The sequence below is a fragment of the Muscardinus avellanarius genome (genome assembly GCF_963383645.1).
Source record: "Muscardinus avellanarius genome assembly, chromosome: 2".
Taxonomy (NCBI): Eukaryota; Metazoa; Chordata; class Mammalia; order Rodentia; family Gliridae; genus Muscardinus; species Muscardinus avellanarius.
In genome coordinates this window covers 58,929,944-58,957,182 of record NC_137787.1, presented here as the reverse complement: position 1 = coordinate 58,957,182, position 27,239 = coordinate 58,929,944, and the positions used below count along the sequence as shown (strand labels likewise).

Genomic DNA, 27,239 nt, shown 5'->3' with positions numbered 1-27,239 from the left:
TTAAGACACTTTTTGAAAACTTGTGAAGCATGGTCCTATGAGATGTTCCTAATCTCATCAAGTGCCATCTTCTAGAAATGAAATCAGTTTGTAAAAAATGGCCAAGTCTTTAGAGCAGCTCTTGGGTACTTCTGTCTGTAGCAATAAAATTCTGTCGCTATTAGGTTTAGAAGGGTGCAGAATCCAGTAATGAAAGGAAAGAGAACTCAGCTTTGGCATTTACTAGCTGTGTTCTTTCGGACAAGGACAAGTGAGATGTGTGTCCGAGCCTCAGTGTTTCCATCTGTAAAATGGAGATTGTTTACTAGACGATGAGAAATAAGAAAATGATAGAGCTATATGCTGTACTGGTTAAAAGCAATGAGGATCCGTTTTGAGGTATTTCAGTGACCCTGCAGGGACAAAGCAGAGGTAGAACATTAGGATATCTTCCAAGAAAAAAAAAAAAAAAAGGCGCAGATCCTCTGCCAGCTCCAGTAGTACTGCCCACCATTCCTGCTCCGGGGAGCCTTCCGTGGAAAGCATCCGGAGGCCCAGGCCATCCCCTAGCGCTCTGACTGCTGGGACGCCCGTGTTTTGGCTCGGGGACTGCCCGGCCCGGCCCGGCCGGCAGGTCAGCGCGAGTTCACCTGCCCCGCAGGTGCGCGCGGCCGGGGCGCGCGGGGGGCGGCGCGGTGGGCGGGCAGCGACTGTGGCGCTCCAGGCGCGCGGTGGCTGCCGGGATGCGCCGCAGCGAATGGTCGCGCCGGGCGCCGCTCTGAGTGACCTTTCACCCTCGCCCAGCGGTCCCCGGAGGCGGCACAAGGCGGAAGCCATGGCGGAGGCGGCGGCTGCGGCGGGCGGGACCGGCGCGAGCCCCGGCTCTGCAGCGGGCCGGGACCCGGACCTGGACCGCATCGGGCGGAGGCTGCGGGTTCTCTCGGCCCATCTGCTGGGCCGTCCCCGGGAGGCTGTGAGTACCAATGAGTGCAAAGCGCGGAGAGCCGCGTCGGCGGCCACGGCGGCGCCCGCGGCCACTCCCGCCGCGCAGGAGACTGGCACCATCCCCAAGAAGCGGTGAGTAGCGGTCGGTGGAAGGAGCCGGCGGCCAGGGGCCCGCCCGGGCCTCCGCAGCGGGAGGGCACTGAGAGGATGGGGAGGTAGTTGACGCCGGTGGGCGGAAGACATCCCGGTCCCTGGAAGTAGGGCTCCACCGCCCTTTCGACAGAGTGGACGGGACCCAGGACTCTCAGGAAGGGGGCGGGATAGGATGAGAGCTTAGGGTCACTCTGAAGGTGACAAGTGTGGATTCTTGCTGGGGAAGGGTTTAAAGGGATTTCCATTTTTGGGAAGTTGATGCCAGTAATTAATTATCTGCTTTAAATGAATACTTGGGGGCTATAGCCTTGGAATGGATAGCAGAAGCTCTTTTATACCTCTGCGAGGCGGCCTAAGTTTGCATTTACTTTGTGTTAGATGATCACAGAGATTTCTTCTAATTTGTGAAATCCTGGGTGCAGAGGTGGGGTGTGGTGGGGAAGGAATTAGCCGGTGGTACCCAGGGGGGGAAAAGGCGCTGACTGGTTTCTTTGCGGTTGGCTTCCGCTTCCTTTAGGGGCATGCGTTTTGACTTTGAGGGAGGAAACTGGTGAGTGGGTAAGAAGCAATAAACCCCAAACACAAGTTAGTGACATAGAATGTGGTGGTACGGCGACCGAGTGAATTCTGTATAACTAGTTGCTAAAAGACAAGGATCTGTGAATGAGGTATATTTGTAAGAGATCTTCTAATTTTGGGGGACAAATCTTAATCGCTGATGGAAGCTACTGAGAAGCTCCTTTTCTGAGGTGTAGTTTTGTCAGCGTGGATAAACTTTGAGAATAAAAAAAGATGTTAATGCCGGGTGTGGTGGCGCACGCTTGTAATCCCAGTACTTTACAGGCTGATTCAGGAGGATGGCACAGGTTCGAAGCCAGCCTCAGCTACGTAGTAAGGCTCTCAGCAACTTAGTGAGACTCTGTTTCCAAATAAAATACAAAATAGGTCTGGGAGTATAGCCCAAAGGTAGAAAGCCTCTGGATTCCATGCCCAGCACCACATAAAAAAAAAAAAAAAGATGTTAATGATGTTAATTTGTATTTTCAAAGTCTAAGAAATTGGGCTAAATCTATTATTTCTTATACTTCTTGCTAAGTTTTGAGGTAGGTGTGGTTTTACCCCATTTTACAGATGAAGTAATTAAAAAGTCAAAAAGGCAGCCGGGCGTGGTGGCGTACGCTTGTAATCCCCGCGCTTGGGAGGCAGAGACAGGAGGATCGCGCAGGTTCGAAGCCAGCCGCGCCCGCGCTGGCTTAGGAGACCCTGTTTCCAAATAAAAAAAATGTAAAAATAGGTCTGGGAGTGTAGTCCGGAGATAGAAGGGCTTCCAGGAACCCCAGTACCACCAAAAAAAAAAAAAAAAAAAAAAAAAAAAAAAAAAAAAAAAGGCAGCTGCAGGCTTTAGTTATACTGTGGGGCAGGTTAGAATTCAAAAGCACATCAAATTGACTTGGGAGCCAAGTTTTAAAACTAAACTGCTTCTGATGAATTCATTCATTAAGTCAACATGCATGAGACCTTTACTACATACACTGTATTAGCTATACAGAGATTTTTTTTTTTTTTTTGTTCCCTGGTCTGGGGATGAAACCCAGGGGCATTGGACCTATGAGTTATACCCCCTCCCCTAGTTTTTATTCTTTATTTTGAAACAGGGTCTCACTAAGTTAAGGAGTGCTTCAGTAAGTAGCTGAGGCTGTCGGTGAACCACAATCCTCTGGTCTCAGTCTCCCAAAAGCTGGGATTACAAGTGTGTACTACCACGCCTGGCTCATAGAGATATTTTATTTATTTATTTATTTGTTATTTGTGGTACTAGGGATGGAACCTAGGGGCTTTCTATCTCCCGGGCTATACTCTCAGACCTATTTTATATTTTATTTGGAAACAGGGTCTCACTAAGTTGCTGAGAGCCTCACTAAGTAGCTGAGACTGGCTTTGAACCTGAGTGATCCTCCTGTCTCAGCCTCCCAAGTGCTGGGATTAGAAGTGTGTACCACCATGCCTAGCTCACACAGAGATTTTAAGAATGGAGTATTTAGCCAGGGTTGGTGGCCCACACTTGTAATTTCAGTACTTGGGAGGCTGAGATAGGGGGATCCCACATTTGCGGCCAGCTTCATTTGTTTAGTGAAGCCCTCCACAACTTAGTGAGACCCTGTTTTAAAATAAAGAATAAAAAAAGGGCTGGGGATGTAGCTTGGAGGTAGAATGCCCCTGGGTTCAGTTCCCAGTACTGCAAAAAAAAAAAAAAAAAAAAAGGGAGTATTTACATTTAAGGAAGTAATAGCCTCCTGTAGGTAAAGTGTGATTGACTTAGCTGATAACTAGCTCATAGTCACTTAAACATATTGGGTATGTGTTTGTAGGGCAAAGGCTTTTCTGAGCAGGGCTGTCTGAGTAAATCTTGAAGTTTGTATTAGAAATAGCCCACTGTATAATTTGGATATGCAATGTACCCCAAAAGCTCATGTGTTGAACTTGGTCTCCAAAGCAGCAGTGTTCAGAGATGGGCTTTTGGGAAGTGGTTAGATCGTGAAGGCTCTGTCTCCTCAATGGGTTAATCTGTTAGTCATTGAATGGACTTTGGGAGATGGTAGAAACTGTGAGGGGTGGTCCTGGTTGGAGGAGGTGGTTCATTGGGGGCTTTCCTAGAAAGGTATATCTTGTTCCTGCCCCTTCCTTGCTCTTTTTCTTTTTGCTTCTTGGATGCTATAAAGTGACCAGTTTTCCTTCAGCGTCCTTCTTCCATGATGTTTCCAACTCATCACAGACCTAAAAGTCAGCTGACCATGACTCCTCTGTTGTCACCATGACAGAAAGCTGACTGACACACCTGCCAAAGAGAAGGTGTATTCTTGGTAGACAGATGGTATCTTCACAGTTAAAGAAGTGAGAGACATACTAGGGAACTGCTGGGAATTAGGTGTGGCAGGAGGGGTGAGATTGACAAGGGATGAAGGCTTGAGAGGTGAAGCTTGTTTTCAGGATTATATGTGGGGCACGACATGATTAAGTTTACCTTTCAGAATGTCACACTGGGCCTCAATTGAAGAAGGTGGAGCAGTTTAGCAGTGTAATGGCTGGAACATAGACCTGGCATTGAGTTTCTACTAGGTACTTTCACCTGTATGGCTTTGGGCAAGTCAACCTCTCAGAGAGCTTCATCTCTTCATTTAAAAAATGGATATAATAATTCCTATTTTGTAGTGTTGCTGTGAGAAGCGAAAAATGTAGAGTTAAAAGATCAAGTGCTTAATGCTTGTTACATAATCCACAGCAAATAGCTGCAATTTTCATTGTGTCCAAAGACAGTCCACTTAGGAGTCTCTTATTCCAGTGAAGAGATTAGGGTTCTGAACTAAGACATACTATTTAGAGTACTTGAAAAAAATATTTGGAGATAAGTTTTCTGGAACTTGGTTACTTAGTGGCGGGAGAAGAAGAAATCAAAGCTCACATCTCATCCTCTGGCTATACTTATATACTATATTAGCTGTCTTTGGGTTTAATACTTTTCAATTTTCTATATAGCTTTACATGTTTATGGTACTTATTTGTACGTACCTGTGTGTGCTTGTACATTTCTGTGCAGGTTCACACTATTAGAACAAAGCAGGAAGAGTAGGTTTTCCTTATGGTTGGACTTAGTGGCCTTGGCCTTCAGCATCTAGAAAAAAAAATAGTGATGTTTGTATTGGGGTAGTGGATGAGGCATGCCATGATTGAAGGTGACCTGTGTGGGGTTCCCTGTGTGGCTGCTCCCAGGTTTGAAGGCATCACTAGGCCAGGTACAAGTCTAGCCCATTTATGACACTGTTAACAGTTAATGAGATGCTCTTCTTTCTGGTTCAGAATTAGGAAGCTAGTGGTAAAATCTAGGCCTGTACAGCTACTTTGAAAATACTGGTATTGTGACTAAACACAAAACATAACATTAACTTGTGTTAGACGAAACACAAAACCTTGTATTACATGAAGCATCAAAAACTTTCTCTAGGAGTGGTTTATTTGATAGATTATTCATGGAAAACTAGGTATACTTTCTGCTTCTTAATGCTTAGCTGGGCCTCAAGTTGCCAGCAACAGAACTGAGCCTAACAGGAAGGCAAATAAATGATGGAGCAGGTAGTTGGAGTATATATCCAGTAAGGTATGATCACAACTGTGTGGAGAATCTTTTGGAGCTGGGCATGCTTATAATCCCAGTACTCAAGAAGCTGGAGGAGGAGCACAGGTTCAAGGCCAGCCTTAGCAACTTAGTGAGATCCTCTGCAACTTATTGAGACCATGTTTCAAAATAAAAAGTAATATAGGGCTGGGATGTAGCTCAGAGGTAGAATGCCCCTCCATTTAATACTCAGTACTACCAAAAAATATTTTGGAATCATTTGGAGATTGATTTATGTATGACTCCTGCTCCTGCTACATTATTTTGGATGATATTGTTGATTACAATTGTATTATCTTGTGGCTAGTTATACTTAAATTCATCATGGACTTGGATTTGTGACTTTTTGAAACTCCGCATTTGCATTCCTCATTCAGAATGGTTACGTTCACTTCATTCATTCACATTAGTGAACATTTGCAGAGGAAGTGCTTTATGACAGGTAGCAACCGAGGCACTGAAGATAAAGAAATGAATAAATAGACTTTTGCTCTTAAGAATTCATAGTAAGCTGGATGTGGTGGCACATACTTGTAATCTCAGTACTTGCGAAGCTGAGGCAGGAGGGTCGTAGGTTTGTGGTTAGGCTCAACAACTTAGGTCTTGTTTCAAACTAAGACATGAAATAGGGTTGAGAGGTAGAATGCCCCTGGGTTCAACTCCCAGCATGCACGTGCACATGTGTGTGCATTTGCGTGTGCTCATGCATGTGCTCTCTCACACACACGATAAAAATGTAAGGAGGTAACATATTCCATTAAATTAAACTTTCATTCAACTTAGTTTGGTTAGAGTCACTGTAGAGAAAGGCACTACAGATGTAGCGCAAAGAAAAAAAAAGAAGAGGAAAAAGAGTGGTATGCTTTATGGGGTTGGGAAAGCTTTCTGGAGGTCTTAAAATATTTGTGATGATTAGGCAGGTTGATTGGATGGTGAGGAGAATTTGTATTCTAGGCAAAGGGAACAGCATGTGACAAAGCAAGGGGGTGTGAAAGTGAATTTGGGTAGCTAGGTAACTTGGTAGAGGTGGAGTAAAGAGAACGAGGAGGGTCGTGGTGGGTCATGGAGGCCGTTGGTCTGTAAATCATCAATGTGTTCATTCTTTCGTTCAGGTAAGTAACATATGGCAGTGAACAAAAACTTGTATGGAACTTATATTCTAGTTGGAGTGGAGATAGTGAATAGATAAGTAATACAATATGTCAGATGGTGGTAAATAATGAGGATAAAGGAAGCCGCTGAGGGGGCTTGGTGATGGCAAACCCTTGAAGGAATTAAGCTGGTCATAGAAAATATCAGATGGGTTTGGGATTGAAGAAGTCACTCCATTTGCAGTGTTAAGAATGGATTGGAAGCTGGGTGTGGCGGTGCACACCTGTAATCCCAGTGCTTGGGAGGCTGAGACAGGAGATTTGTAGGTTTGAGGCCAGCCTCAGCAATTTAGTGGGACTTAGTTTCAAAGCAAAAAATACAGTTGTACTGGAGGTGTAGCTCAGAGGTAAAACCCTCTCTGTGTTCTATCCCCACCTCCCAACCCTCCTGCCGTAAATGGATTGGAAAAGGGTAGGAATGGACGAGGCGAGTCAGGGGAGGTTGTGAAGCACAGTAGGAGAGACAAAATGAAGGGATAAACCAAGATCCTGGCAGTGAGGAGGGAGGAGAGGATGGCCTTGAGAGTTTTGGAAGTTAGTGCATCAGGTGATGCTTTTAAAATGTGGATCTAAATTCCATGGATGTGTGGAGACTGGATAACAGTAGAAAAGGGGTGAGGGAATCCTGAGGGATATGGACATTTAGGTGGGTTGATCAGTTAAAACTTGTCAATTGTCATATGTTCTGTGAACTGGTTCCAATGCCTTCTAGCTAGAAACATAGATTCTCATTATTTGAAGTTGCTGGGCAGAGTTTTAAGGGCGATAGTTTACTTTTGGACCCTTATTTTATTTTTTGCAATACTGGGGATTGAACACAGAGGCATTCTACCTCCGAGCTACACTCCCAGCCTTGTTTTTTATTCTTTATTTTTGAAACAGGATCTCATAAATTGTGGAGGGCCTCCTAAGTAGCTGTGAACCTGTGATCCTTCTGTCTCAGCCCCCCCAAGTACTGGGATTACAAACACATGTCACCGTGCCCAACCTGGACCCTTCTTTTTAAAGTGTATATTACTCTACATACAGTTTTTGTATGACCTTGTTTCTGAATGCAATTTTATTTACTATTATTATTATTATTATTTATTATTATTTGGTGGTATTGGGGGTGGAACCCAGGGGCTTTCTACCTCTGGGCTGTACTCCCAGACCTATTTTACATTTATTTTGAAACAGGGTCTCACTAGTTGCTGAGAGCCTCACTAAGCAGATGAGGCTGGCTTTGAACCTGTGTGATCCTCCTGTCTCAGCCTCCCAAGCGTGGGGATTACAAGCGTATGCCACCATGCCCGGCTTATTTATTTATTTTTTGTGGTACTGGAGTTGGAATCCAGGGGCCTTCTACCTCTAGGCTATACTCCCAGACCTATTTTATATTTTATTTGCAAACAGGGTCTCACTAAGTTGCTGAGAGCCTCACTAAGTAGCTGAGACCGGCTTCGAACCTGTGCGATCCTCCTGTCTCAGCCTCCCAAATGCTGGGATTATAACTGCATGCCACCATGCCTGGCCTGAATTGATTTTAGGTTTTTAAAAATCATAGAAATGTTGCCGGGCGTGGTGGCGCACGCTTGTAATCCCCTGGTTTGGGAGGCGGAGACAGGAGGATCATGCAGGTTCCAAGCCAGCCTTGCTGGCTTAGGAGACCCTGTTTCCAAATTTAAAAAATATATAAAAAAATAGGTCTGGGAGTGTAGCCTGGAGGTAGAAGGGCTTCCAGGAACCCCAGTACACCACACACACACACACACACACACACACACCCAAAAAATTATATATATATATATATATATATATATATATATATATATATATATATGTCAGTTGCATATGTGACATTTTTATGACTTGGTTTTGGATTTACTAAGTTACTTTTTTTTTTTGTTCAGTACTGGGGATGGAACCCAGGGACATTCTACCTCTTAGCTATACCGACAGACCTATTTTTTATTCTTTATTTTTTATTTATTTTATTTCTTTTGTAAAGATTTAAAGGAGTTCATTAAGATAGAAATACAGAAGATAATTACAGCCCCATGCTAAAGCATGAGGGAGTGCTTCTAATAAAATCACCCTTTTTTTTTCGGTGGTGTTACTGGGGTTCCTGGAAACCCTTCTACCTCCCGGCTACACTCCCGGACCTAATATATATATATATATAAAATATATGTATGTATGTGTGTGTGTGTGTGTATATATATATATATATATATACATATGTGTATATATATATATATATATATATATATATATATATATTTGAAACAGGATCTCTTAAGCCAGAGAATCTGGCTTTGAACAAGGTCTCACTAAGTTGCCAAGGCCTCACTAAGTAGTCGAGGCTGTCTACAAACTACAATCCTCCTGCCTTAGCCTTCCAAGTACTGCGATTACAAGCATGCACTACCATGTATGGCTTGCTTTTTTTTTTTTAAAGGCTATTGTAATGTTACAAAAAAGAGAAGAAGGAAAAAAAATCACTTGTTGACTTCTTTCCCTCTACATTGTTAATAACTTTCCCAGTTATAACTTGGCATTGTGGTTTGGATTACTCAGAACTGCTCTCTGGCAATTTTTATGGAAGTTATAAACTCTTCTCATTCAGATCAAAAGAATATCTCATTAAGAATGCGGTTGTTTATAATGACATTTACATATGCCATTCTTTAAAAAGCAATATATTATTTAGTACCTACCGTAGCTTTCGTAGGTATTTTCCAGAAGGAAAGAAAGCTGAGTTCATCTTGTAAATGTTTCCCAGAAGGATATCCTGCAGCCTGTAAGAGGAGATGCAGCAAGGTTATTTTCACAGGTGACTTGACTAGTGACAGCATCCTTTGGTAAAATTAGAGCTTGTGTTAATAGTTACATTGAATGAAACGGCATATTGTGAGTCCTAGCTAGGAATTTGAGTGATAGTAATAGCAGGAGATTTATTTATTTATTTACTTATTTATTTATTTGTACAGGGGTTTGAACCCAGGGTCATTCTGCCTCTGAACTGTACCCACAGTCCTTTTTATATTATTATTATTATTTTGTGGTATTGGGAATTGAACTCAGAAGCATTCTACTTCTGAGCTACACCCATAGTCCTGTTTTTATTTTGAAACAGGGTCTCACTTAGTTGCTTAGGGTCTTACCAAGTTGCTGGGGCTGGGTTTGAACTTGCTATTCTCTTGTGTTAACCTCACAATTACTGGGATTACAGGCGTGTGCCACTGCGCCCATCTAGGAATTTTAATCTGAGTAAGTCTTAACATGCCACACACCATTCTAAGATTTATATGCTTTAGCTCATTAAATCTCGCAACAGTTCTGAGAAGTAGATGGTATTTTCCTTAGATTACAAGTGAGGAAGTAGTTCAGAGAAGCTAATTTGTCTAAGGTCATGTCAAGTGTAAGTGAGAGACTTGGCGGTTCTTCTCTGGTCTTACTCCTGAGCCCATGTTTCTTTTTGTATGTTGTATTGCCACACTTGATGTTGTTGTGGAAAAATTATCTGCTTACTATTCATCAAGTTGCTCTCCTTGTCATACTAATTTTAAACCTTTTGTGATTAAATAGATCATAATCAAATGCTGTGTCATAAAATATGATCCTGTCAAAATTAAATTCATAATTTAAGAAAATATAATGCATGGTTTATAAAGGTAGACTAGCTTATTTCCTTTGAGGAGCTAATATTGTTCTTTGGTTTGTGGGAGAAGACAGTATTGGGAATAAAAGAGAACATGGAAGAGGAGTGTGGAAGACCTATGCTCTGAGAGAAAAGAAGGAAAAGATTGTGAAGGATTTACTGCCTGGCTTTAAGACTGCCTGTCTTTGGACTGTGAATGAGTAAGAAATCTTAAAGAGTTAATCTCTCTGGTTATTTGGTATTGTACTTCTCTAGATTGCATTTTGAGATGAACCAGAGCGTTTCCAAATACACTTCTTTATGTCAGGAAGTTACTATAAGGACATTTCCCAGTTTTCACTAAAAATATTTCAATAAAAATATCTGGGGATAAATTAAGTGATCTGTTTTTACACTACAAAGAAATGGAATTCCACTGTAGTCAGATGAGATATTTTATGAAACACCTTTAAAGCAAGTGGTAAGCAAGTGTCTTTACATTTGATTTTACTTTACTATTGAGAAGATAAATACTGCTGTTCATCAGTTTGTATGTTAACCCTAAACTAAATCAAAGGACTCTGAATACAGTCTACCCTACGTACATAAAGTAGTAATTTCCCTCCCTTCATTAGTGCTCTCTTTATTGGTTGGGTTTTAGGAATAATATTTCATCATATCTATCTCTGTTCCAGCATCTCAGTTCAGAACCATTTGAGAGGGAGTTCACAGGATATAGACATTGGAGGTAAAAATGTCAGCTTTATTACTAACAGAGCTGATTGGAGAATGTTGCTTGGATCTGGACTACCTAATATTACCCTAAACTAGATAGACTTTGTCACAGATAATGCTGGACTACACTTTCCTCTTTAGGGTCAGAGCCAGCAAGCCTAACACTGAGACACTAGAGAACAGCCTCTCTGGTGTGGGTAGATTCTAATGAGAAAAAGGAACTGCGAGTAGTGGCTCACACCTGTAATCCAGTACTTGGGAGGCTGAGAAAGGAGGATTGCAAGTTTGAAGCCAGCCTCAGCAACTTAGCGAGGCTGTCAGAAACTTTTTCCAAATAAAAAATGAAATGGGTTGGGGTTGTAGCTTGGAGGTAGAATTCTCCTGAGTACTACAAAAAATAAAAAATAAGCCGGGCGTGGTGGCACACACTTGTAATCCCCGTGCTTGGGAGATGGAGACAGGAGGATCACACAGTTTCGAAGCCAGCCTCGCTGGCTTAACTGACCCTGTTTCAAAAAAAAAAAAAAAAAAAAAAAAAAAAAAATATATATATATATATATATATATATATATATATATATATATATATGAATAGGTCTGGAGTGTAGCCTGGAGGTAGAAGGGTTCCATCCCCAGTACCACCAAAAATAAATAAATAAATAAGTAAGTAAATAAATAAATAAATAAAAAAATATGCACAGATATTACTACATAGGAAGGAGCTAAAATAATTAAAACATATATTCCATGTGCTAAACACGGGAGAATTAACACTTAGTTTTTGCCTTCTGAATCATGTAGATCTACTAAGGAAGCCTGCTATATCTTCTATTACTGCAAGGTGTGAAGGGCTGAAACAGTCATGGGAGGGGAATGGTCATTAGTATAGCAATGAAAGGGTATTTTCAAAGAAACATAGACTAACAGTTTTAGTATTTTTATTTTTTGAAACAGGGTCTTACTGAGTTGTGAAGGGCCTTGCTAAGTAGCTGAGGCTGTCCGAGAACCCTATCCCCTGGTCTCCGCCTCCTGAATGCTGGGATTATTATTTAGGCACTCAAGCCTGACACATGCATTTTAACACCTTGCTGGGCTCCAATCCCTATCCCTTGTTCAGTCCATTGAAAGATCAGATTCAGTCTATTAGCTCTGATTCTTAAGGCACTTTTGCTTTTCTCCACTGCCACCAGCCTGTATGAAATATCGTAGCTTGGTTAGTTGCTAGTGTTGGAGCCAGACAACCAGGGTTTAAATCCTAGTTGTATCATGTGCTATTTTTATGACCAAGGACAAGCTAGAGAATTTTTCTGGACGTATTTTCTCATGTTTTAAATAGGGGTAATGACAATCACATTACAGGATTAATGTGAGAAGGAAATGAGGTAATGATTATAAGACCTCTAGCTTTACAGTATTATGCAGTAATATTACTGTTTCAGTAAACTGTATAGAAAGGAGTAAAAATCTTGTGCTGAAATAGTTTCTGAAGGTGGAAGCATAGCAAGAAGTAGGGAAATACCCAGTGGCAATAATAACATCTCAGAGGAAACACATTGCTGATAACACCACCTTACACGTTAGGGAGGGAGGGAAGGAGCTGAAGAGTAAAAAGCCCAAGCCGTGTTTCCATCTGCATGATATGCTCAGTATCACCGGTCACACATATGTTGGTTACTGTTGTGACTTTCTCATTTGAAATTCTTGGTGGCTCTTAGGGAGTTAGGACTCACTGTTGCCACTAGGTGTGGTATGTGGCCTTGGTGACCACATTTATCTGAATTTGAATAAATATATTCTTGTGCTAAAGGCAAGCAATTGATAATTTTAATTTTATGCTTTTTTTTTTTTTCGTGGTACTGGGGTTCCTAGAAACCCTTCTACCTCCGGGCTATACTCCCAGACCTATTTTATATTTTTATTTGGAAATGGTCTGTTAAGCCAGCAAGGCTGGCTTCAAACCTGCATGCGCCTGCACGCGTGGGGATTACAAGCGTGCGCCACCACGCCCGGCTAATTTTATGCTTTTTAAGAATAACATGTATAAACTAGGAAAAGTTCTATAGTCATATATAAGCATGTATAAACTAGGAAAAGAACTATAGGAAAAGTTCTATAGTTGACAGTCTGTTGTAAAATCTAGGTATAGATCTGTGCTACTCTGCTGTCATGTGACCACATTTTCATTTCTTGTTATCTCTTTCCCCTCTCTCCCATCCATAGTCAGTGCCCCACTTTGCCCTCTTGTTGCCCATTATTTTATTGTGAACCACTCAGGTCCATTTTCTCCTATAGTGCAGTGAGTTTATAGAATTTCCTGTTATGTTTTCTTTCTCTGAATTTCTTGATTTTGGGAAAGTTTTGGTGAGAACAATTTATTTTAGACCACTGAGGTTAAGGGGTGGTATCCTTTTGTGGCTATCCAGCATGTGAATTTTCCTTTTAACTTTCTCTCATGCCTTAAGGTAGTGCTTTCCCAAGTATGTCTGTGGATGGCCCTCATCAGAATTTCCTAGAAGACTCATGTTAAAGATGTGTCTGAGATCCAGTGGTAGGCTAGGTTTAGGGTAGCATCCAGGACTCTGCTTTGAAAAGAAGTACCCAAGGTTATTTTAATACTGAGATTCTTTGTTGTGATTAGGTCCTAATTTTTACACTTGTTCTCTTTTCCAAATTTTGTGGGGCTCATTTTTTTTTCCTGTAGGTTTGACAGAAGTACAAGCAATAGTCCCATCTCCTGTCACTTAAAATAGAAGAAGCTAATGCTGACTTTTACTATATTAAGTTTAAAAAATTCTTTCCTTGGTACTGGGGATTGAAACCAGGGGTATTCTACCTCTGAGCTGAGGCATTCTACCTCCCAGCCCTATTTTATTTTTATTTTGAAACAGTATCTCACTAGGTTAATGAGAGTTTCACTTGTTTCTGGGGCTGTCCTCAGACCTGCAAATCTCTTGTCTCAGCCTCCCAAGTACTGGGACTACAAGTGTGCACCACCATGCCTTGCTTAAAAAATATATTCTACAACTAGGATTCAGAGTACATCAGTGTATATGATTTCAGTGTCTTGGCCTTGTTAGAGTCTTGCTGAAGGACAGCTAAGAAAGAGAACTCAGGCTAAGTTTCTGTAGTAAAATAACATATAGGTTTTAGAGAAATTCACATATTCTTTGTGTTCAGTTTTATAGTGCTCATTTTTATAATTTCTGCAGAAATGCAAGGCTGTTCCAGAAAGGGCCTTTGGTTACTTAACAGAATGGTCAGTATAATAAACTTGTGATCCAATTCCTTTTCCAGTTACTCGCAAGCAGTGAGAGAACATTGAAACCAAACTTGTCCTTTTCAATTGGTGTAAGAGAAAATCTGGGGTGATGGCCAAAATTACCACATTAATTATGTTACAAGTGAACAGTGAAGGGAACAGAATCATGAAACTTAAAGTGCAGTTCAGGGAGACAAGTGGTCAAGGGAAACATACAGCCTTGTCTCCTTGTCTTTTGCTAGGACAGCTCCCTGATGTTGATTTGTGTTGTTCTCCTTAATGGTAAAGAAAGGGATAGTTGTGCCTTTCCAGCAGGTGTTCAGCTTGTGTGTGTGTGTGTGTGTGCGCATGCCTGCCTGCCCTGGCCTAAAATATTTGTCATATGTGTTCTTACAGGAATGCGTGACTGATAGTCTGTATATGATTATACATGTGAATATAACATTGTTAAGCTGGACACTCAGTATTGGGAGGGAGAGAAAAGGGGAAATGGCTGGGAGGGCACCAAGTACTATGAATGTATGCCATTGTCAACATGATCCACATTATGATGTGAGACTATAGTGTACCAATTAAAAATCATCTATCAAAGTAAAAAAAGTTATTCAAGCAATAATGTATTTCTAATTGGTAGAATTGGGGGATAAAGGGAGATACCTGAAGGGTCTACAAGTGAGTACTAGCTGCCAGATTATTTTGCCAACATATAAGGCAAGCCATATTTTATTTGCTCCAATCTTACTTTCCTTGACCCCCTTCTTGTCCCTTGGTCTACAAGAGTCACCCTGCTATATATTGTACATTTTCTTTTCTATCATTCATTTTTTTAAATTGCAAATACATTAGGACTTGGCCTTTGAGACTCTTTTTTTTTTTTTTTTTTTTGGATAGTGCTGGGATTGAATCCAGGGTTGTTCTGCCTCTGAGCTACACTCCAGCTCTATTTTTTTTTTTTTTTTTTTTTTACATTTTGAAACAGGGTCTTCTAAGTTTTTAGATCTAACTTTGAACCTGTGATCCTCTTGTCTCAACTTCTCAAGTACTGGAATTACAGGCATGACAGACTTGAGAAACACACCTGGCTTGAAGCACAATTTGTGACCCTTGAATTTAAGTTTTAAAGAGTTTCTTTAAAGTACCAGTTTATTGAACTATAAAGAGTTAATATATGGAGTTAAATATTTGTTTGACTTGTAGTATGTTTAAATCTGACTCAATCATATTGGAATTCTATCATTAAAAAAAATAACTGTAGTGATTGCTAAGAATCTCAACAATGGGCTTGAGAATAAACCCTCATGGAATTCCTGTATACAGATGAAAGAAAGAATTGTTTTCTTGCAATACAGTGAAATTGCAGAAATTCATGGGCTGAATAGCATGTCAGCCTCAGGTTTGAAGAGTAGTTAATTGTACTTTTTAAGTTAATGGCCTTGGTCTTTGTGAGATCTCTCTTATTTTTTTCTTCCATTTCTGATTCCTAATCTTATCTGTCCCTCTCATGGGTACCCGTGAATGTTCTTATAGATGTGTTTTGTAAAGTATGCAGTTTTATTTAGTGTATGTATTTTAATTTAATTTGCTTAAATGCTTTTATGCTTTGGATCTTGTTTCTCCTTTGTATTCACCACTGTTTAAAAATCTCGTTATTTTCTGTATTTGTATCTGTCCACCTCATTGCTTCCAAGTATTGCCTGTTTCATAGATTGCGTTTTCCACTTTACAGGCCCATTCCTCTAGGGATGCCTCCAGCTATACTTAGTGTTCCAGGGAATATACCAAACACATTCCCTATAAAGAACTCTAGTATATATCCAGGTGTTGTATTGCTGGGCCATAGAATTATCATTACCTATGAAAGCTTAGTAAAGGACTGCATGGTGGAGTGACTTACAAGTAATATACATGATTTCTTCTTCATGTTCTTGGACACAACTTTCTCTCTTCTTAAATATCATAAGCCATCTTATATTACCACACTGGCAAAGATTAAAACATTGATTAGTAATTTTTTTTCATCAAAGGACCAAACTTATGATAACTAGAACTGAAAAAATTAAAATGGGAAGGCTAGGGACATGACTTGGTGATAAAATACAAGGGTTTGATCCCTAGCATTGCAAAACAAAAACCAAATAAAAACAAAGACAAAATCTTAAAATGAAGATGTTGAGGAAAGTTTGAAATTGTTGTTGAAATTCAAAATGTGACATGATAATGTGCAAGTTTTGCTAGGAGAAGAGGCTTGCTGTCCAGAGGGCAGAAATATGGCCCATCTAGAAATCTGAAATATAGTCCTCTAGCCAGACATATTTTAGTAATCTGACTTGTATTAAACATTCTCACCAGTGATCCTAGTTAATTTACAAGCCAATGGAATAATTCATAATAAAAAATTAAAATTGTGCCTCATTGCGTTTCCAGTTATCCTCTCTCTTTGTAGGAAGTAAAAGTATAATCAGATGAAGGGAGTCTGGTGAGTTTTATTATTAGGCAATAAAAAAGTGTATGATTCAGATGTTTGATGGTGTCACACTATCAAAGTTTGATGGCATTCTTTTATTTTTCAGTTCAAATATAGCAGTCTTAGAACCTTGGAATGTGTAGCAGTGCTAACTAAAAAATATATTTTGGGGAAAGAGGGTAAGTGCTCTAAAAAGGATACATAAATTACTGTACTTATGCTGGGCATGGTGGTGCACACTTGCAATCCCCGCGCTTCGGAGGCGGAGACAGGAGGATCGTGCAGGTTTGAAGCCAGCCATGCTGACTTAAGAGACCCTGTTTCCAAATAAAAATATAAAAAATAGGTCTGGGAGTGTAGCCCAGAGGTAGAAGGGCTTCCAGGAACCCCAGTACCACACACACACAAAAAAAATTACTGTACTTATAATTAAGCTATTTAGATTAATTGAGCTATTTGGAAAAGATTGAACCAATATTGTAAATATTTTGACATTTTTCTGGGAATAATTTTGTAGGACATGTATAACTAAGTTAGATTAATTTGCTTATAAGAAACAATTGAGTTAGTGCACATTGTAAAAGAGTTTTGGCTTTCTAATTGGATTGATATAGGACATGTAGGTTAGACATAAATATGATTTTAAATTTATTTTAAAACATCTTCATTTTTAATTAAGCTTAGAATAAATAATTGTAAAGCCCCCATTAGATTTTTCTATTTCTGATAGAAAATTTTAATTTAAAAAAAGCCAGTAGGGATAGTATTTCATTTATAGGATTCTTTTGGCAGCTATATCTTTTCAAGCATATATGTATTTTATTGATCAGGATTTAGTATCTTTTTCATCACTTTTCTTACTTCACTTTTACTATTTTTTAGGTTATTCTAGCCTTGAAGTTATTAAACATGCAACTAGATAATAAGGCTTTTCATTATCAAAAAGATTCTTAAAGGCTAGTTTTTAACTTCTTTATTTTGTACTGTATGTGGGGTTGATTTGAATTTAATGAATAATGAAGTTGGTTAGCTAGAATTTCAGCTCTCAGGCTTAATTTCCCTGCTTCTTACTTTTCGAAAACTGAGGTTGTATGATCTTTCTAGCATTTTCTTTAACTGGAAAATTTAAGAAAAAAGTATAATTGTCATCTAAACTGAGTAGCAGAGTATTTTTTATTAGAATTTTGATTTTTTGCCGGGTGTGGTGGCGCACACTTGTAATCCCCACGATTGGGATGCGGAGACAGGAGGATCGCACAGGTTTGAAGCCAGCCGCACTGGCTTTTAAGAGACTCTTTCCAAAAATAAAAAAGTATAAAATAGGTCTGGGAGTGTAGCGCGGAGGTAAACGGGCTTCCAGGAACCCCAGTACCACAAAACAAAACAAAACAAAAACAACAACAAAGAATTTTGATTATTTTAATTTTATAAGAAAAATTTTAAAAACTTATTATTAGCTGGCTGAATTTTTTTTTTTTATTGTTAACCCAGAATGAAAGTAGGCTAAAACATTTTTTTCTGGCTTCTTATTTTGTAGTGAAAAAAATGATTAGAAATACTAATGTTAGAAACCATACTTTTGTACCTAGGTGTTTGTAATCTATTATTGTTAGACAAATTGTAATTTGGTGATTAATCTATATATGTACTGAGACTCTTTTTTGCAGTACTAGGGATGGAACCCAGGGGCATTCTTCCTCTGAGCTATACCCCCAGCCCCATTTTTTATTCTTTATTTTGAAACAGGGTCTTACTGAGTTGCAAAGGGCCTCACTAAGTAGTAGCTGAGGCTGTCTGCGAACCGCGATCTTCCCGTTGCAGCCTCCCAAATGCTGGGATTACAAGCGTGCACCACTGTGCCCGGCTTAGGTACTATTTTAGATGCTCAGGAAAAGCAGTGAACAAAAGCCTCTGTTCTCAAATGCTACAGGATTTAGGGGTGGGGGCACAAATATATAATAGTGGATTGTGATAAGTGCTATTGAGAAAAGTAAAGCATGCAGGAAGGTAGTGTGAAAAAGGGTGGGTGGTGGGATGTGAGTACTCCTTCAGATAACATGGTCAAGGAAGGCTTTTGATTAGGTAACATTCATAGAAGGTAGTTTTGCCTTTTAAAGGGGTTTAATAGACATCTTCTGGAGTTTTAAAAAATTAGTTAAATAGTATTCTATTCCATAATATAGTTTAGTACTAATAGCTTTATTAGTTTATTTTGAAACAGGGTCTTACTGAGTTGCAAAGGGCCTCACTAAGTAGGTGAGTCTGTCTGCAAACCACGATCTTCCTTTCTCAGCCTCCTGAATGCTGAGATTACAAGCGTGCGCCATCATGCCTAGCTGAACTGAGATTTAGAAGTGAACATCTCCCATTTGAAGACTAAAAGAAGCTGGGTGTGGTGGTGCACACCTGTAATCCTAGTACTTGGGAGGCTGAGACAGGAGGATCGCAGGTTCGAGGACAGCCTCAGCAAATAGTGAGACTCATCAACTTAGAGAGACCTTGTTTTCAAATAAATAAAATCAGGCAGAGGGTTTAGCTCAAAGGTAGGATGCTTCTGGGTTCAATCCCCAGTACCACAAAACAAAACAAAAATAAGACTAAAGGAAGTAACCCTTTATGGTCTTAGTCATAAAAAGCTAAATCTAAATATTTCACTTCAAGATTGTGCAAATAACAGTCCGGGGACATGCAGAACACTGAATATGTGCACCATGTATATCATGGGAGAATACTGCCACCTTGTGTGTATGTGTTGCTATTTTATAAATCTTCATTTTGTTTTTTATGTTGGTACAGTGCGTTTGCACCATTTGGTACTGTGATTAGAAGTATAAATGTGTGAAATATATATATATATTTATTTATTTATTCATTTATTTATTGGTGGTACTGGGGTTCCTGGAAGCCCTTCTATCTCCGGGCTACACTCCCAGACCTATTTTATATTTTTATTTGGAAACAGGGTCTCTTAAACCAGCAAGGCTGGCTTCGAACCTGTGTGATCCTCCTGTCTCAGCCTCCCAGGCACAGGGGGATTACAAGTGTGCACCACCACGCCTGGCGAAATATTTATTTTTTTATGAAGTAAAATCAAGCCAACATTTTTTGGAGGGGCAGTTGGAAAGTCCTGTATTGTAAAGATTTTCAGTTTGGTATGATTAGCTTTAAAGATTGGAATTCATCAGAGATCATACTGGTTAATTGACCTCTGGGTTTGTTGAGAATTGCATCATTTTATTGGAGTCTCCTGGAAAGTTGGGGATTCTTTGTCATTCTTTATGTCAGTGCTTCAGCGTTTGCTGTACTTGAGGATTACTACTCAGAAGGGCAGCATTTATTACACTATAGGGAGGTGCAGGGCTTCTGGCTTACTGATACAACCATATTCTTTGACTTTTAAATGTTTTCCTTCAGGTCAAGTTCAGAAGAATGGCCACAGTAATAACATATAGTAGTGCTTTAAAAATGTTTATGTAGTGAAAAAAATGGTCCCTGGCAGTTATTTTATTTACCTGAGGATGTGACTTAGTGGGTTTTAGATACTGCTTCTCTTGAGAGCGGGGGGGGGGGGTACTCACATATAGCTTAGTGGTATGATCATGGCTGCTTAAAAGTGCATTTTATCTGTTTGAAAAAGTAGTAGTTGAACTGGGTGGTTTCTAAAGACCTTTTTAGTTCAATAACATGTACAGAATGAAACATATTTATGCCCTGAGCATATTTTTTTTCCTTTTTCATCTTTTTCTTTCTTCTCCCTTGGAATGTATTAAGTACATTGGTTGTAGCTTTCTGGGAAGCATGTACTACTCATTAGGGTGATTTTGTATTTAGAAATATTGATATATAGACATTTTAATATGTATCATTTTAAACTAATACCATATAAGTGGGTATAAAGTCTTTTAAATCACTGTGAAAGTTAACAGTTTTTAATATACTCTCCAGTATTGAAATATTTACAATAGGTTTTATATTTTTTTATTAGGCAAGAAATTATGAAATGGAATGGATGGGGATATAATGATTCCAAGTTTCTCTTCAACAAGAAGGGCGAAGTGGAGTTGACTGGGAAAAGGTAATTCTGATTTATTTCCCTTATTCCTTCCTTCCACAAAATTTTAAATATGCATAAAAATATAAAGGATAATATAATGATTCCTTCTCTGTATAAAAATTATCAGCATTTTGCCATAATTCCTTTTTTCTGTAATAATTTAAATTCTGACATTGTCATGAAACCTTCATATATTTATATATTTCATATTATGCATACAATAGGAATCTGATATGATCAATTATATAATACTATTATCACACTCCCAAATAAATACTTTATAATATCTAATTATCTAGTACATACACACATTCCCCTAAATAGTCTTAAAGATGCCTTTTATTAGGTAGTTCATGGAACTAGAATAAAAATAATGTCTATAATCACCCAAGCACCCAGTTCCCATGCCACTGATTAATGGGAAAAAAAATTTATATTTAAGTCTGGTAACTCACATTTGAATGTGGATTATAATGAAAGGCAGCAATTTTAGGTCTGTGTAAGTATAAGTAGTATTTAAAAAATCAGTTTCTGGGATATATTAGAAAGAAATGAAGAAAGATAATTTGTGATAATAGGTTTCACATTCCTGAAATATTTTTGGAAATAATGTTGATAAGAATTATTAAGGATATTTGTTCAGTGCCCAGGAAACATTCTAAAGGATATATGTATTATTAAATTTTTCTTCTAGATGTGGAGAGAATTGTGAGATGAGTTCTTAGTTAATTTTAAGAAATCTTGCCCCAGCCCAAACTGTGTTTTTGGTTTGTTTGTTGAATTTTGATATAACTTTTGAATGTATAGCAAGTATATGTAGTTATTTGAATGCTGGCTCAAAAATTAATAAAATTTTGAGACTAAGTAAAAATGGTATGAGCTGTTCTATTATTTTTCTCTCTGGAAGATTTTTTTTTTTTTTTTTTTTTTTTTTTTTTTTGCGGGGGGAGGTACTGGGGATTGAGCTCAGAGGTATTCTACTCCAAGCTGCGCTCCCAGGCCAGTTTTATTTCACACTATTCTAGCATGTCACTTTAATTTAATGGCTGTTGGGTACTAATATGCTTAGGTTAATGTGTTTAATTTACATGGTATGCCAATATATTACAATGTCAGGAAAGAAATAAGTTTTCTTTTGGATAAAAATAAATATTACCTGTGTTCTCATTTTCATTCTTAAATATGATGGGACAGCATACAGATAGAGGCTCACTTGAGAAACTGTGTGACTCAGGTAGAAGGAAGGAATTTCTGGTTAAAATTAAATTTGCCAGTGTTTTAAATCTTGAGTCTCTTTATTTTCTAAATGGAATAATCTCTAATACAGTAGAAATTTACCTACATAGAGCTCTGGAAGTTTTCAAAAACTTCCAGAGAGAAGCCTATAGAGGCTTAGTCAGCTTAGAGAGGCTCTCAGTAACCTAGTGACACCTTGTTTCCAAATAAGAAATAAAACTGGCCTGGGGGTGTAGCTTGGAGGTAGAATGCCTCTGGGTTCAATCCCCAGTATCTCCCCCCGGGGGGAAAAATAATCTTCCAGAGAAAAAAGTAAATCTTGTAAACTTCTAAACAACTTTCTCTACTTTCAGAGACTTCCTTATTTTTCTCTCCTTCTTTGGGTCTTGAAGGTACAGTATTTCTACTGTATGAAAGAGGACAGATAATCACTTGTACTTCAGCATGCTGCCATTGAAAGCACAAGACACATCCTGCAGTCTTCTTGAGTTCTATAGGACATGCAATGGTTTATGTTAGAAATATGTGTGTATGTGAAATGATTGATTAGTCATAGGAGAAATCACAGGCAAACTGCCTTAGAGGGTCTCATGGGTTCAGCATTCGGTTCTTATTTTAGCTATCTAGCACGTGATTTGTCAATTTTCCCAGAGGAGATCTGGCTTCAGGGACCTATAATATGTGTCACATTTGTAAGAGACCAATTTTAAAAATTAGAGCCCCTGTGTATTCACTGATGTGTAGATTATTACTATTTCAGGTTATGGAGTACTTGTTAGTGTCCTTCCTGATATTAAGGTATTCAGAGAGCAAAATTTTTAATTCGGATATTATGTTCGGAGAGCATAAATTCAGAGCAACTGGGAATCAGTGGCCCTAATAGAGTTTGGTTTTCTTTTCTTTTTTTTTTTTTTTTTATCCAGGCAGTAATAGAACTGGGGGAATCCTCTGTTGGTTTTAGACACCAGAAGATGGCCATTGCTGCCACTTTTATCAGAGTGGATTCCTTTCTTTTCTTTCTTTCTTTCTTTCTTTCTTTCTTTCTTTCTTTCTTTCTTTCTTTCTTTCTTTCTCTTTCTTTCATTCTTTCTTTTATTGGTGATGGAACCCAGGGGCATTGCACTTCTGAGCTACACCCCCCAGCCCTATTTTTTAGTCTTTTTACTTTTTGAAACAGGGTCTCACTGAGTTGCAAAGGGCGTCACTATGTAGCTGAGGCTGTCCGCAAACTCTGATCTCAGCTTCCTGAATGCTGGGATTACAAGCATGTGCCACCATGCCTGGCTCAGAGTGGATTTCTTAAAGGCTTCATTTCTTTGCATCATTGAATACTGAGTCAGAGTCCATTGTGGAAAGGAAGAGGAAGAATAAGAGTGCCATCTGATATAAGAACTTGCAAGGGACACCAGGAAATGGAATATCTAACATAGTCACTTTAGTGGAAGGGAGCTTTTGCCTCCTTCTAAGACTCATATGAAGGGTAATTCCCCAAACATAGACATGGGATGTAAGTGCTTTTGAGATTAAGTACATAGTACACAAACAAAAACTAAAACTAAATAAATAGTACTTAGTACCTATATTGGTGCTTCCAGAAGCACCGTTACCTGTTTGTAGACAGGACAATAAACTGAATTGAATTCAGTTATATCTTTTTATGTCTGTTTTTAATTTTCTGGGGATAATGGTTGCTTTAGTTGTTTTCTCTGATTTTTATCAGAAAACATTTGCAATTTTTTCTTTGGAGCAGTGCAGGCATTCTCACCCAGGACCTCATGCATGCTGGGTAGATGCTCTACTGCTGAACTACATCCCACCCCAGCTTGTTTTTTTGGGGGGGAGAGGGAGGTTACTGGGGATTGAACCCAGGGGCATTTTTTGAGCTCTACTCCCAGCCTGATTTTTTATTCTTTATTTTGAAACAAGGTCTCACTAAGTTACAGAGAGCCTCACAAGTTGCTGAGGCTGGCTGCAAACCTGCGATCCTCCTGTCTCAGCCTCCCAAATACTAGGATTATAAGCCTGCGCCACCATGCCTGGCTCCAGCTTGTTTTTTGAACTGGTATAGTGACAACTAGAGTCTCTCTTCTTCATTTATAACATACCCCCAGAACAAACAAAAAAATAGCAATAGGACATCATTGCCACCTTAATTTTTACTTTATCTCATATCATATACACAGACTGGTTCCAGATGAACTATTGACCTAATGGATAAGCTAAAACTCTAAAACTAGTAGAAGAATATAGAGTTCTTCCTGAGTTTGAGGTAGGCAGAAAGAGCACAAAAAGTATTATCTAAAAAGAAACAATGAGTTAGACAACATAAACTGTAGAATTTCTTTTCATTAAAGTCTTCTGTAAGAGAATGATAAGGTAAATTACTGAATAAGAGAAAATGTTTAATCACTGATGCCATATTTTGTTTTTGTGGTAATGGGGATTGAACCCAGAGGCATTCTACCTCTGAGCTACAGTCCCAGCCCTATTTTTAAATTTTGAAACAGGGTCTCACTAAGTTGCAGAGGGCTTCTTTTAAGTTGCTGAGGTTGGCTACAAACCTGTGATCCTCCAGTCTCAGTCTCCCAAGTACTGAGATTACAGGCATGCACCACTGTATCGGGTTTGTATCAACAATTCTGATATATCCATAACCAAAGAATAAAAACCGAATAGAAAAATGACAAAAAATACTTGAACTGGCATACAAAACAGAGTATACCCAAATGGACAATAGATATCTGAATAGCTGTTTAAGCTCATAGGTAACCAGCGAAGTTAAATTAAAACTGAAATGAAACACTAATGTGTGAGTGCTTCAACTATAGGATTTCTTTTTTGTTCCTTTTAATCCTGTCTTTTTCTCTCATTAGATTTCTTTACATTACTCACTGGAAGCATATTTTCTCTTTGATTCTTTAGTAAATTTACTATTATCTGCTTTAAAATCCTTGTATACCATTTTGAGTGTCTGGGTTATCTTTGGGTCAGTTCCTCTCCTTGCCTTTTTTTCTTTCATGGTGGTGCTAGGGATTGAACCTAGAGACATTCTACCTCTGAGCTATGCCTCCAGCTCTATTATATTTTTTATTTGGAAACAGGGTCTCACTAATTTGCCGAGGGCCTTACTAAATTGCTGAGGCTAACTTTGAACCTGTGAATCTCTTGTCTCAGCCTCCCAAGTTCTGGGATTACAGGTGTCCGCCACCATGCCAGACTAGTTCTTTTTCTTGATGACGAATAATATATATATATATATATATATATATATATATATACTTTTTTGTTCATGTCTAGTAATTTTGAAGTGTATCTTTGATGTTGTAATTGATACGCTGCAGAAACAGTGGATTCTGTTATATTTCTCTGAAGAGAGTTTTGTTTGTTTGAATCAAGCAACTAACATGTCTGATTTCAAGCTCCAAATTCTGTTCTTTAGTGGTGAGCCGCTAAATCGTGTCTTCATTTCCTTTAGGCTTGCTGAGGTGCTTGCAAGACTCCAGGATATATTCTATATATGCGTAATTCCTCTGACTCTGATTTCTGTGTACACTTTCCAGATGCTGTCTTGTCTTTTCTTTCTCCTGGTTCTTCAAGACAGACTGTAGCTTTTCTGCATTTTTGTTATTTTTTGTGGCACAAGCTGGGGCTTTTCTTTGTGCTAAAACCTGTTTAAAAAAGAAAACTGGAAAGTCTTGTGCTTTTTCCCCTCTTCCAAATGTAGCACACTTCCCTGCTTTTGGTCTGCTTGTACTGCCTTCAGAGCACTAGGATTTGTTTTGGTTTTGTCTGGTTTTTAGTTATATGTGGGAAGGTTGGTTTGACCATTACAGAAAATAGAATCTAAGATGCAAATTTAAATGAAGATACCTTGCTCTAATATTTATATCTTTTGTACCTTAGGTACCCTCTTAGTGGCATGCCTTTACCAACTCTTAGAGAATGGATCCAAAATACCCTTGGAGTAAGTCTGGAGCATAAAACTACCTCTAAAGTAAGTAAATGAGAAGAATTACTAACATGCTTAACTGTGTTTTTAATACCAAATTTTAATTAATCATTATAGTTTGTTATATTTGCTTTACTATAGTTGCCATTTTTTGTTATGAACCCTATTATATTTGCCTTGTTAAGTCTTCTAGGAGTAATTTTTTCACAGATCTGGATCCTAATCTCAGAAGTTGTCTGAGTGTTACACTTCAGCCTCTCTGAGTCTTTGATTTTTTAAATTTGAGAAGTGGGAGTAATAACTTCTGCCTCTCGTAGGGTAGTAGTAAAGTGCAAATTAGTTAATTCTGTTAGAGCATTTTGTTACAAAAATATAAATTGCTGTTATTTATATATAATAGACTTAATTTTTATGTAACAGTGACAGTAATCTATGATAAATGTAGAATAAAACAAAAATGTAATGTTACATTTAATATTGGAATATAAAAGACAAACATTTGGTTAAGTAAGGTAAGATGATGGAGAATTATAATTTGTTCATGTATTTTCACTTTTTAAATTCTGGGATTGAAAGTCTTTAAACTAGCCAGTCATGGTGGTGCATATTTATAATCCCAGTACTTGGGAGGCTGAGACAGGAGGATCATGGTTTGCGGCCAGCCTCAGTAATTTAGTGAGGCCCTCTGCAACTTAGTGAGACCTTATTTCAAAATTAAAAAAAAAAAAAAATAGGCTGGGGGTGTAGCACAGAGGTAGAATGCCTCTGGGTTTAATTCATAGCACCTCCTGGCCCCCAAATATACATGTCTTTAAACTAGCTGGGCAATGGCATATGCCTGTAATCCCAGCTGCTTGAGAGGCTGAGGCAGGAGGAGTGCTAGTTCAAGGTTAGTCTAGAACAACCTTTTGAGACCCTGTCTCAAAATAACATTAAAAAAAAAGTGGTGGTGGGGGAATGGGGATGTAACCCAGTGGTAAAACACTGAGAGAGAGAGAGAGGGAGAGAGAGAGAGAGAGAGAGAGAGAGAGAGAGAGAGAGAGAGAGAGAGAGGGAGGGAGGGAGAGAGAGAGAGAGAGAGAGAGAGAGAGAGAGAGAGAGAGAGAGAGAGAGAAACCTTTAAAATTATATAAATAGAAAAGCAGTGAAATATTTAGCATTACTTTATATTATTATTATTGTTGTTATTATTTATTTTGCTACACATGAGATATTCTGCCTGTATCCCACTGGATTATGAGTTTCATAAATATAGAGGCTATGTCTTGCATAATATTCTCCACTGTTTATAATATTTTATTAAGAAGTGTTGGATGTGGTGGTGCACACTTGTAATCCCAGCCTTTGGGAGGCTGAGACAGGATAATCATGGTTTGCAGACAGCCTCAGCTACTTAGTGAGGCCCTTTGCAACTCGGTGAGACCCTGTTTCAAAATAAAGAATAAAAAATAGGGCTGGTGGTGTCGCGGGTAGTGATAGGATGTCCTGGGTTCCATCCCCAGTACCAAAAAGTAAAAAAAA

General features: G+C 38.8%; 1 protein-coding gene across 1 annotated transcript in view; it reads left to right on the top strand.

Annotated features, from left to right (window-relative positions):
- Positions 1-624: 624 nt before the first annotated feature.
- The window catches only part of AGPS (alkylglycerone phosphate synthase), a gene marked incomplete at its 3' end in the record, with an annotated part of 134,566 nt that continues 107,951 nt past the window's right edge, over positions 625-27,239 (top strand). Inside the window, exons 1-3 of the mRNA XM_080690333.1 lie at positions 625-1,056; positions 20,465-20,554; positions 25,673-25,763. Coding sequence (XP_080546459.1) covers positions 737-1,056; positions 20,465-20,554; positions 25,673-25,763 — 501 coding nt within the window. The 5' untranslated portion in view covers positions 625-736. The remainder of the gene's footprint in view (positions 1,057-20,464; positions 20,555-25,672; positions 25,764-27,239) is intronic.